Source organism: Haliaeetus albicilla, chromosome Z, assembly GCF_947461875.1.
Source record: "Haliaeetus albicilla chromosome Z, bHalAlb1.1, whole genome shotgun sequence".
In the NCBI taxonomy this organism is placed as follows: domain Eukaryota; kingdom Metazoa; phylum Chordata; class Aves; order Accipitriformes; family Accipitridae; genus Haliaeetus; species Haliaeetus albicilla.
Genome location: NC_091516.1, coordinates 50272971 through 50286144, shown reverse-complemented (window position 1 = coordinate 50286144; position 13174 = coordinate 50272971). Strand labels below are relative to the sequence as shown.

At 36.3% G+C, this 13174-nt stretch overlaps 1 protein-coding gene across 3 annotated transcripts in view; it reads right to left on the bottom strand.

The window, feature by feature from the left end:
• Positions 1–13174, bottom strand: part of WDR36 (WD repeat domain 36) — a 36392-nt gene that overhangs the window by 16301 nt on the left and 6917 nt on the right. For all 3 annotated transcript variants that reach the window (XM_069776851.1, XM_069776852.1, XM_069776853.1), the window contains 10 exons: positions 12801–12918; positions 11783–11915; positions 10026–10080; positions 9075–9207; positions 7196–7371; positions 6503–6623; positions 4306–4371; positions 3253–3336; positions 1601–1755; positions 326–440 (listed from right to left, as the gene is read on the bottom strand). In XM_069776851.1, coding sequence (XP_069632952.1) covers positions 326–440; positions 1601–1755; positions 3253–3336; positions 4306–4371; positions 6503–6623; positions 7196–7371; positions 9075–9207; positions 10026–10080; positions 11783–11915; positions 12801–12918 — 1156 coding nt within the window. The remainder of the gene's footprint in view (positions 1–325; positions 441–1600; positions 1756–3252; positions 3337–4305; positions 4372–6502; positions 6624–7195; positions 7372–9074; positions 9208–10025; positions 10081–11782; positions 11916–12800; positions 12919–13174) is intronic.

The following is a 13174-nucleotide window of genomic DNA, read 5'->3' as shown; positions in this document are numbered from 1 at the left end:
GATACGACGAGAGGCAATGGCCTCAAGTTACGCCAGGGGAAGTTTAGATTGGGTATTAGGAAAAATTTCTTTATTGAAAGGGTTGTCAGGCATTGGAAAAGGCTGCCCAGGAAGTGGTGGTGTCACCATCCCTGGAGGTATTTAAAAAAAACGTAGACGAGGCACTTCAGGACATGGTTTAGCGGGCATGGTGGTGTTGGGTTGATGGTTGGACTCGATCTTAAAGGTCTTTTCCAACCTAAACGATTCTGTGATAAATTTCCTAGAAGACAGAACACCAAGTTGTTGCTGTTCTGTTAAGAGTCAGTATTTTAGAAGTTCTTACCTCTTTCTTTGCCGTAACACCCTCTGTGAATGCCAGACTGCATGTTATACACATCTACCCGTCCAGTTGACAGCCCAATTACAGCAAAGTTCCCACATGAGGTAATGTCAACTGCCTTTCGGGGGGGGGGAGGGGGGAAAAAACAATCACCTATGAAAACAATTCTTTAAGTGTTATGTAATTAGCAAAGTTGTTAAGAAACATAACATATCAGGAATACAAAATACTAGTATGTTTTTATTAGACTTCAAGGAAAATTGCACAAAACAAACAACAGATTACACCTCAAAAAAGTAGAGGAGCTCTTAAAATAAGCAAATAGTCAGCAAATAATAAATATGGCAGTGCATATCCTTATGAAGGATAATGAAATACTGACTTAGTGACACCCATCAGAAGTCATATCTAATAATATCAACACTGTAACCTAAATGAGTAACCTATATAATCAAGACATCCGCAAATTCAATCCCTAAGAAAAAGTCCAAGCATGCTGACTGCATGCCTGTTTCAATGCCTGTATTGCAATGGCACCCCAAAATAGGTTAAGTTCACACAGAGTTTAAATAGTAAGAAACAAAGAAACAATGGTCTAGATGTCTCTGGAAAGATAAAGCCCAAAGAATCTAGTAGTTAAAAGAAAACCAGGTATTTACAAATGAACTGATTTTGTCTATCACTGAACTACTAAGCATAAGGTTAGAAAAATGATTTATCACAAGATACAGTAGTAGTATGAACACCTAGCACATGAAGTATGCCACAGCAACTACCTGTCTTGCAAGCCCATAAGCCTCAGTAAACATTTGTAATCTCTTTCATTGAGTATTTGACTTTCATTGTGTCCAGCTCAAGTTGTAAGACATTTTAAAGGGAATATCCTGCCTGCAATTTGGAAATACAGTTTTCCATATTGCCAAAAACCAACTATCTTCGGCAATTTGCAATCACAGAGCAAGTTTATCATCACAGGCATACAGTCAGCTCTACATCCCATTGACAGATTAAAAACACCAACCACCTATCTGAATCAGAAAATAAAATCTGCACTTAACCTGGATGTTTAAGGAAAAATGCATATACAGCATTTTTCTTAAGACCATATGCATTACAAAACAGCTAGTAGGCCACACTGAGCTGGCAGAAGGCACTCTGCAAAACAACTAGAACATGTCTAGATAGTGTTTTTTCATTCTAAATATTGCTTCTATACAAATATAAACCAAAATAGCATATACTGGAATGCTGAAGAAACATTATCCTAAATAAACTTACTGTTGCATATATATCAATAGGTTTGTGTTTGCTAAATTCTTCTGGCCTCAGTTTATGAGCTCCCATGGAAGTTTTCTGATAGTTCCATGTTGTACAGGTTATATACCCTTGATGGCAGGCAACAATACTATCCCAGTCACTCTGATGTGCCACTTCTGCAATGTAACACATATTCCTTTTAGTAACAATGAATCATTCTAAATAAGAAAGAGTACTTTGAAATACCTTTAGGCAGAACAGTTCTTATTTAGTGTCCCTGTTGGACAGTCAAAAGGCTACCATTCATAAAAAACGTGGCAAACCATAAAAAACTCCTGGCAAACCACTGTGCATATGCTAGTGTACTAAAACGCTAACAAACCCACAAGCATTCTTTTGGTGTATTTCATGTCTTTGTATATTTGAGTCTATGTGATTTGAAAAGCATATTTAAACTTAAATGGTTTAAACTGCTCAATCTGTACACATTTCCAGCTGAGTCTCTTAACGGTTTCTTCAGCTGCTGAAGCAGCAGAAGCCACTAGATTAACATCTTAAAGCAGCGTTTAAGAGCTAAGTCTGCTTCACATAGCAAAAGACTTTTCTGCATTTGCAGGAAAACCATTCCTCAAAAGCTCAGTGTCCAAACTTTGTAGTAAAATATGATATGTGAGGATCTAAATAATGAGCAAGTTTGCTTTTTTCCTGGAATTCATACGTTTAAAAAAATTGAGAGCTTGAAATTGGGTATTTCTAGAACTTCAAAAAATAAAACAACTGGATACAAACTAGTTCACTTCACCAAACAAAGACAAGATAGCAAAAAAGAAACACTCTAAAATGTACTTAAATAATTGTTTTCTCATGTCTCCAAACACATTTAAGGTAGTTCTACCACCTTAAATCAATCAGGCATGTCTAATACCAATTTTAAAAGTGCATATATATATATACACACACACTCACATATTTGCAACAAGTATGTACAGACAGTCTGTATCACTGAGGTCTCCAAATACAAATACCATAAGTAGTCAAAGGGCTACACGAAATTGTAAATCCAAACCTTTCAACATATGAAACAATCAACCATTCTTGGAAGACCAAAGCATAGCTAGACTTAAGACAAAACAGACTTCAAGTCTGAAGAGGAGGTCATTAGTTTAAAGCAACACATTTTGATGAAGCAAAGATAACTGCAATTTTGCTTCAAAAAGTAAGGTTCACTATTTGCATACTGAATTACAAACAGACAGAGTAATTGAAACTTGACTTTGAAAAGTGACTTAAATAAAGGAACTGGGGAATCCAGATCAACCACTATAACTAAGATTTCCTCAGCTGACAAAGATCTTCAGCCCCCTTATTGCTCATTCTCCAGCCTGGAACAGTATCTACATCAGAAGATTCTGGCTCCCATGCTGGAGATTTTCAAGCAAAGAGCCAGTTAAACACAAAGACATTTGAAATAAAATGCTCTTTTTTGAAATAATAGAAAAGTTTACCAAGTAAAGTGTCATTTTAAACTGTCACTCAACAGCTCATGAAGGGTCACAGAATCTCAATAATCTCATCTTGATACAGCATGGGATTTCAAAATAGTAGTGTCTTGAGGGTTAAACAACCAAATGAAGATATAATGAGCTATGTAACACATCTCAAAGACTACTTACCTGAAGCAAAGACTGTAATTGGTGGAAGTGCCATTGTATCAAGCTTAAGACCTTTCTTTTTTGACTTCTTTTTGTTAATTGAACCTTAAAAAAAAAGAAGTGTCTCAGTCTCATGGCTAGATCTGAGAATAATGCTTTAAAAAGGATTGTTTACTAAATGTGAAGTTCCTATAAAACTTAGAAAAATTTGGCTTACATTAACACAGCATTGCTGTTACCTAGGGTTTGAAGAGCTAAGAATGTTATTAGAGTTCCTGTCAAAATTCATGTGATGCTGAGCCCATCACTAGCCTATAACATTCACAGATGTACTACTCAACCTATTTGTTGCAGGATCTTGTGCTTACAACCTGAAGCAGAGGTTCCCCCATCACAGCTAAAACAATGGTCATACAGACATCACTATATAAAGCAATGTATAACACCCAGACCTTTCAAAAACCAAAGAGTCAGGAATTTCAGATTTATGCCCAAAGGATATATACAATCAATTAATCTATATCTGTCTATTCAAATCTATCTAAATACATATATATCAACATACAGATATTTAAAAATAAGAATTATTTTAGTCTTTCTGAGCCTTGCTCTCTGAACTGTTCAAGAAAGTGTCCCTTAACCACAGCATTGTGTGGTAGATGTGTTTTTTAAATTAAATTCTACATTAAATCAAAGGAACTAAGGTCAAGAAATATGAATTAACTAATAATTTAGTCAACTGAATAGAAGGGGAATGAGGTAAACAGTTGTAATTATGCGTGCTGAAATGTCAGCTACTGCTTTGCACATTTTCAATTAAAAAAATCATGCCCAATGTTTCCCACAGTGAAATAACACACACTGCCAGGCTAGAGAAATTAATTATCTTAAGTACAAACGAATCTCAGAATACACTTTATATACATGAGGAAGGACTGAGTTTGCAGAACAACTGAGATGAACAGTTTTCATACAACAGTTAAAGTGAAAATAAGGACTGTTTTAGCTCCTGTTTACATAAATACTTTTCAGGGCTTTTTTCACCAATATTTGTACTTTCACTGAAATACTTACCACGTCCTAAACTTTTATTGAACTTTTCATGCACTGTTGAAAAAGACTGCAATGTTCCATCTTGACCTGACAAAATATTAGCAGAGAGCAGTGAAGGGTTTGCTCAAGCTATCTGAGCAAGAAAAGCAGAAGGTATGAAACCTCAAACACCATAATAAAAGTGTTTATTAAAAATTCTCATCCAAGAAAAAACACAGATACACTATAAGCAGCAGAACTAATGGAGCCTAATTTTCTATGGCCTATATCCCATTCCTACTATTTTGCCCCACACGTGATCAGAATAACACCTCTTTTATGGATATCTTCTACATGTTCAATTCCTCTATCCTCCCTCCTTTCTCCACCACAATATCTAGCTGTTCCTAGCTTTCAATGACTAAAACCTTAAATAAACTGTTACATCCTTCAAATACCTCAATAATACTTCCAAAGCTTTCCCATGACCCCGTATACTCCCTCACCAACTACAATATTCCTTTCTTTATACTTTGTCTAACCAACACATGCTGTGGCTGGTTAAGGACTACACCTAGATTAGCCAGTAAGCTAACCCAAACAAAAATGGCAAAAGCTGAGTTGTCCATCTTTCCTGTAAACCAGGACGCTAATGGGACTTCCCTCCTCTACCCAGTGACCAATGTTCACAAAACTGATAGGAATTTAATTTAATAGGGGGACAGAAGGTTCAAATTTGAAACTAGCAAACAGGTCCACTTTGTGAGGGAGATGTGGGCAAGGCAGAACCAGAAACTAACAGAAAATTAAATTGCACAACGTATGTAAAATTAAAGGCACTGAGATGATTTTTAAAAATCAGAAGAATCACAAAACATTTTTACTGGCCAAACAAGTAAGGAAACAGAAAATTAGGCAAAGTGAACTTAGAGAATCTGAAAGACAATGGAACAATTATAGTATTCAAGTAACCCTTCCTTGCAGAAGTAAGGCAGGATGTATATACTGGGAATTGGGAGAAATGTTAAGCAGGATGAAAACCAGTGACATTGGTGAAATTTTATACAGTTGATTTGTGGAGATGCCTGTTGTAAGGAAACCAGTAGTACTTGAAAGGCACCCCACAGCATTACTACTGCATTCCTGTTGCACAAAGTTTTACCACTGGTTCAGAAAGGAACATAGAGAGTCAGTCTCCTTACACTGCAGATAAATGAGATCTCAAAGCTTGAGACCCTTTTCACGTTAGTAGTTGCCTCTGTGCCCTCTCTGTATGTTTCACTGCAGTTAACAAAGCAGTAAAGCAAAAGCAAATGTGAGGATTTGTTAAGCAACTCCTGATTGTTACTGTAGTTCATCTGGTGTGAGCTGAATTACTGTCAAGTAACTAGTTACTTGAATCGAAGTTACTAGTTGGATGACCACCAAGATTTTAGCACAGAGTATTGCTGTGCCATATTAGGTGTAACTTTCATCAAAATGTGGTGTAATGTTTTCAAATGTTGCCCATATACACAATTTCATTACTTCAGAGTAATTAAAGGCTAGGTGAAGAGTCTCTATTATCCCACTACTGAAGTGTTCTGGGCCACAAAACAGTCTGATCTAGTACTTCATTTCCTAAGCGGTCTATGTACAGATTTTTAAATATGCTAGCTTCTAAGGAAGGGTAGTCATTTATGCATTTTTACACTTTTAGATTAACATCTTAGTAACAAGTGACCTTGGGAATATTTATTACAGACACAACTGAGCTGTAACAAATTACAAAGACATTGCAACACACAAAACTTGCTAAAACTACTGGGAAAAGTGGAGTGGCTCCTCTAAGTTACTTAAATGCATTATGCTGCTTGTTTTTTCCCCTGTCACAACAGAATTTCCCTAGTTGCTACAGGTTTTCATTTTGTCCAGCTGATAGTTCCTTAGGCGATAATGCAACAATTTTTATTCATCAGACATATAAATATGGATGACAAAAGCAGCTCCTAAGCTTTTCTGCTCGTAACTGATTGTCAGCCTACCTGCTGATGTATGTTCCTCTAGGGAAACTGTGAAACAGTTTGATACAGTAATAAATGATACTGTCTACACTAATCACTTACTATGTTTCATAAATACACATACACAACACATGAAAGATAATCTATTGTATTAATAAAACAAAGACACTTAGCTCTGCATGTTTTCCTTCCCACAGCAGGAAATCAGACTGAATAAGAAGAATGAGAATTCATACCTGCACTAAGAATTTGCTCTCCATTTTGCCCATGGTATCTGATTTTTGTTGGTGGTGCACTATGTCCCATTCGGCTTCTCAATACACGTCCTGTACCACCAGGTCCATCAAAAATCCACACCTGCCTCCCCAAAAAAGCAGAAAAACAAAGCTGATGAACATTGCCCTGCCAATAAGTGGAACAGGATTAGCTGGGAGCTGGTGCAGCAAACTTCACCCATTGGCTTTCATCCTTAATCCTAGAACTCTGGAAGTTTCCACCACAGCAGCTGACAGTTTCCCACTATTCATTCTACCCCGCCACCAAAGGCTAATGGCATCAGAGGACATGCAGCACAAGGGACTTATCAACAGTAACTGCTCATGACCCAGAACATTATAAAAATAGATCAAGATTTAAGATCGTGCACCAGGATATAAAGTGTGGTTCTGGAAAAGCGGATCCAAAGCTTTATTCTCCAAGGCTGTCATGAAGCAATAAATGAAGCAATGACATCATGGTAGCAAATCCTTAAACTGCCCCACTAGAGATCAGCTGAGAGCTGGCAACTTCAGTAACTTGAGTTTTGTCGTATTTGTTTCATTTGAGAACTGCTACTTCAATCCAAACTAAACATTTACACTTTGGAGGACTACAAGAGAAAAAAAAAAAAAAAAAAGTAACAGCACATAGCAGCAGCTATTGTAACTTACCCGTATAGCGTTATCAGCACCATTAGTAATAAGAAGTGGCTCTCCAGGGACAAACGACATACCAGCTATTGCTGTGGAATGGGCCTCTTGCATCTGACACATTAGTTTCTTCTCTTCTAGATCCCACAAAGCAATGTGTCCAATTGGGCTACCAGCTGCCATTACTGGGTGTCCATCTACTCAAAAAAAAAAAAAAAAAAAAAAAATTTGCTTATTGACATTCAGGTCATCCTTATTGACTTCTCACATCTTAAAACTGATGCAAGAAAAGGCTACAATCACAAGAAAAAAAATACTCAAGCTGATTCTAAAAATAGGATGTTTTAACTGAAATATTCTAGTATTTCAAGCGGAAAAGAAACAAAGTTCACTGATAATAAAAACAGGATTGTTATCATATCAGATAATAACAGAGATATCTAAATCCAGCAGCCGATGCTGGAGGTTTTGCTTGAAAGCACAAGAAATATTGTACCTGTACCATTTTCAAAAGTTATTCTCCATCCCAGATTCTCCCCCAAACTTACTAGCCTGCACACTTCAGGATGTGAGAGCTACTCTATCAGCACTCTAGAAGTTACCAGTCCTTTTTTAAAAACCTCTCAAGTTTTTGGCTCCAGAGCTTGCAAAAACAAATTCCAAAAGTTGATTATATGCTTATTCCATCATTCTAAGAAGTAATAAAAACCTCAGCTCACAGAATTTCTAATTTTCTTCTATTTGCTCTATCCTGTCTAATATTAAAGAGGTAAACACATCATACTAACTTCGTAAAAACGTACTACAAATATTCAAGTTTTAAAACTTACCATATCAAGATAAAATTCTACCAAATATCCTGCATAACTGGTAACTAATCTTTTCGCTCCAACAACAGGAAAAAGCCAGTTTCCAATTTGCAATTACACACATCATAGATAACTAAACCAGACAGGCCTAGCGTTTTCTTTTTTGGTAAAGCTTCACAGGTAAGTAAATGCCAAGTTCATTTTAATTTAAATGAAGAGCACTTTACTCAAAGACTAACATGAGTACCCGAGTTCAAACCAACCAGGTTATATTTACACTAAATTTCCTACCTCTAAAGACAGGAAGAGAGAGAGATTAGAGAATCTCTGAAAGCCACACCTTCAGGCAGGCAATGGAAGTTATTTAACTTTATTAAGGTTTTGAGTTAAATGGCTGACATGAAAAGGCACTCTTTCCACTTCTAACAAGTCTTTCCACAAGTCTCTCCAGGAGCATTCTTCCTCAACAGGGTCTGCATCAATCTATGTTCTGTTAAGATTTCCAAATTTGTCTTTTCAAATGAGAGATCAGATTCAGTATCAACAGCTCTGTAGGCACGATCATCATTAAAGTAACTAGCTTTAGTAATTAGTACAAGCTCGTTACAGAAAAAAAAGCTGTGAATATAAACAGTGTTTTCCAGTAACATCCATTCAGTAGTCACCCAACTATTAACATTCTAACTTTGTTTTGGAGGGTGAAGACACTACTGACAAGTAGGTTTGGATGCTAACTTGCAGTGTACTGATTTCTCCACAGTAACTGGTAACTGCGTACTGTGTTAGTTAGTTCTTGGCATGTTGTAAATATAAACTGTCTTACTTTTCTTTGAAAAGGAGTACCTACTGTATGTCACACTTCCTGTACACTGAGTCAGTACACAAGAAAATGCTACAAAACAGCCAGTATGATGCAGATGTATGATGTCCCTTACTTATTGGTAACTTTTCTAGATTATCTGACGCCTTTGAAAACTAAAAATCTCAGCCCCAATTTTGATTTTGAAACATTTTATCAAAACATATTTTCCTACCTTCCACTTAGTTTTAGTGATTTTACACATATTTTCACTAAAAATGCTACGACTTACCTGTACGAAAAGATATTGCTGTGATGGGACCCCAATCTTGTTGAAATTTCATCAGAGTTTCATCAAACTTAATGTTGTGTACAATGATATGACCAGATACAAGACCGACTGCAACAACATCCACTGCTGGAGCCTGCAAGAAAAATTGAACAGCAACTGAAATGAAAAAGGAAAAGCTTGCTGCTACACTAGTAATACCAATACATACAAGACAATGTATATAAGTCCAGGACAAATAAAAAAGAAACAAATCAGGCATCTCACATGACATCTATATTACCTTAACGCACAAAAAATAAGATGCAAGATTTTGTGCTTAGTCTCCATTGGATGAAACAATTCTGTTTCCAGAAGCTGGAACTCCTTTGAAAAACACCTCACTAAGTTTTCAGTAGTTCTCGTGGGTCATTATACACATACCCTGCCACAGACCCCCATATTTACAAGTTTTATCCAGGACAACTGCAGACCATTTTCAAAGTTGTCATCAATGCTACCAATACGTTTCAATTAAGTTTTATATCTACAAAAATACAGCAAATAAAATTACAAAATATTTTCTTGAATTAGTAAAACCTACATTTTAGTAACCTCCAAAGCAAAATAAATTTAGCAAAAAGCTACCAGTGTAACAGAAGCTACACAATACACTTGCATCTTTCAAACAAACTGTTTCTGTGGATTCATTACATCATTCAGTGAAAAAACACTACAACTGTGATGAACACCAGATAGCTAAGATGCTAAATGCAACGGAACTAGGACTAGAGGAAGGGCAGATAATAAACCTCCAAGTCTACCTCTCTTCAATGCCTAACATGCTCAAGAGAGGGCTATTAAAATTACCTGAGAGAATACAAGTCATCTTCATTGCTGTAATTTTAAGCAAGGATATTTTGCCTGCTATTCTTGACCAGTTATGTGAGAAAATAAGATACCAAAAATACTAACTTGTTCAAGAGTTGTGACTGCTAAGTGCCATCCTGGAAATGAGTATAAGAGTTTGCTGGAAAACAAACAAACAAAAAAAAACCATAAATCAATCAACCCCTGGGGATTTTTCACAACAAAATGGATGCTTTCTATGCACTTACACAGGAAAGCACATCAGCCTTCTGTCCTCATAAATCAGTTAAAAGGAAAAAAACCCCTGTAATACTAGTAAGTGAGGTTAAGAATAAAACTTATGGTTAATTTTTATTGAACAAGTTAGTGTCATGATTAATACCTAAAAGGTGACATAATTACATAACATGAATAGGGAGGAAGACCCATTCTCCACCAGTTGCTCCCCATACGTTTCTGCTCTGAACACCTTTTCAGAATTCTTAACATCAACATAAAAAGCCACTCTTGGTCCAACTTCTAATAAAAACCAAATCCTTCATTTGCAGAGTACCTTCCCTAAATGAAGACACTAACACATATTACAAGCACACCTCATCTTGTTTCTTTCAGAAATGGTAACAGCCAAAATGTGAAGCAGGACAGTTCAGAAACAAGGCAGTCATGCAGTACTTAAAGGTGAAATTATGAAGACGGTATTTAAGAACAGACATGATTAAAAAAATTATTCCATCACCACAGATAGAGGCTGTCATTCTTAAAAGACTGCTAGCAGCCATGTGTTACCACCTCTCACTGTCCTTTCTTGCCAGAGACCATGAGACTTTCCCCTCAGTTCTTCCAATTTATTTTTTTGTCTAATTGCGCCCATACCTATCTACAATATAATCTATGAAGGGAACAAACAGTCAAAAAATAGAAAGTGCTTAAACCAACAACATTGCTAAAAGAGCAGTAACAGCCCTGTAAGTTTTCACACAATTAAAAGAGAAACTAAGCCATCTAAGGAAGACTCTTTGTCATCTAGGATGTATTGGATCTCAGATGCTGCAACAGGCGATGAAGAGACATAAGACTACTGTAAGTAGAGACATTTACTTTTCTGTATTTTTAGTTTATTCCTACTTCCTCATTTATATAGCACAGCATGTATGGCACCTCCAAAACCTTAGAATATGGAACAAAAAAATTAGCAGTGATATCATTGAAAATATACAGTAGTCATGAGAATAAAACACTGAACTACTCAAGTTGAGTTAACATCTACTTGCAGTATGCACATTAACATGCAGGGAAGTTAACTGTAGCTGTAACTTTCATGAGTTAGAAAAGCAGCTGATCATGGTAGGCATGAAATACTGCCATTACGGATGATCCTCTATTGGGATGTGCTCAGGAACAACTACATATCTACACACCTCTTACTTGAGTGTAAGGATCAAATGCTAGTAATTACCTCCATGCTACCTGCCAGCACTTCCTTGGACCCACAATCATCAAAAAATTAAGCTTGTAAGAAGGGAGGCAGAAGGCCTGAACATGCATTTACTATTATTTTAATTATTTTCATTGGAAAGGTATGTGATTCCAAGAAATTAAAAAAAAAATTTAATTAAAAAAAAATAAATTCCTGAACAATCCCTGACATTCTGCAGGGAGAGTAAACAACACGCAACTTGAAAGGCATCAGCATTCAGGGAGCAGCAGCATTCTTTGTTCCTGGAGGTAGACCAACTGAAAACTTGTGCCAAAGGACTCAGTAAAAGATTCCATGTTCAAAACCTACTGTACTTAAAAGTATTTTTTGTTGCATGTGAAACTGCTTGGAGCATGAAGTATACCCAAGTTATTAAGAATCTTACTTGGATCTTATATTCCATAGCTGCAAGCTCCCTTGTTCACTCCCAAGGAGAATTTTATTCAAATAGGTGCTGGGATGCAGAACTGCAGAAACTGCAAAAGTGGCCTTATCAAAATCCACTTGAAGATACTCCTCTGCAAAAAAGTAAGAAACACTGTTAGTGTGGCTATCCCTACAAATCTGCAGGCTTGTCATCCCTTGGCAAATGTAAAGGCAGAACTGATGTTTACTCTGTACAAATCCCATAACTGGTGTTTCTTGCATTAAAGGATTAGCTAATGCGTAACAGGACAGACTAAACTTGTTTATGTTATAACATCTGTTGGCTTGAAGGTATATTTTTTCCCCATAAGCCTACCTAGCACAACAATTCTGGCAAAAGTGTAGTGATTTATATCTTTCTGAAGGATTCCTGCTCCTGCCTGAGCAAAACACCTCACCCGATTAGCATGCTTTTTGTTTGTTATAGCAACTTCAAATCTCTAAAGCCTGTCTGCAGCGACTTTCAAGACCCAGCATCCAGGGAATGACATTGGTGACACCCATGAGGATGCTTTCTAAAGAAAAAAATCCAGGGCACTGAAGCAGGATTTCGTAAGGCACTTTACAATGGCACGAGAAACGCTGACACAATCAAAAGATCATTCGTAAGAATTTAGTCTTACCCAGACCAGTAAGTATCAAGGAACTACAGGATTTCAGAGTCAGTGCCAAAGCTGCTGTACCACAGTCTTTACCAGAAAATGCAACACTAAAATGCAATTTCTGTAAAAGCATATCTTTTTAGGCCTATATGGAACCTTACTGAGTCTCTACATGTGGTGCCAGATCCATTCATGAAAAATTATTGTAGGATTAGGACTTCAGATTACCTTTTGAGCGCTATCATTTAATGATTTTTTTCCTTTTTTAAGAACAAACTACTTCTGAACATGCACATTTAAAAAAAAACTTTTTTAAAAATTACTGTTTAACAATGCTGTCTTATAAAGTAATAACAAAAATAAAGTGTCTCTCACCTTCTGACTGTATATCCCAGACAATAAGAACATTATCAACATCCACAGAGATAACATGATCACCAAAAGGCTGCAGAAGGTGTATTCTTGCCTTGTGACCTTCATAGATATGAACCACCTAGAGTTTCAAAATAGAAATGTTTTCAATATATGCTGTTCATGTAGCATATCATGTTAACATAGTACTTGAGGACAGCTAACACAAGTCAGCAACAAGTTTAAATAAAATACATGGAAAGGTCACACAACTTTAAGTGGAAGATAGGTAATTTTCTCTGATATTTAAAACTGTTGGCAAAAATATTGTAACTAAGTATTTTTAATTATTTAGTTTAATTTTAATTAATTTAATTTACATGAATTAATGATTTATT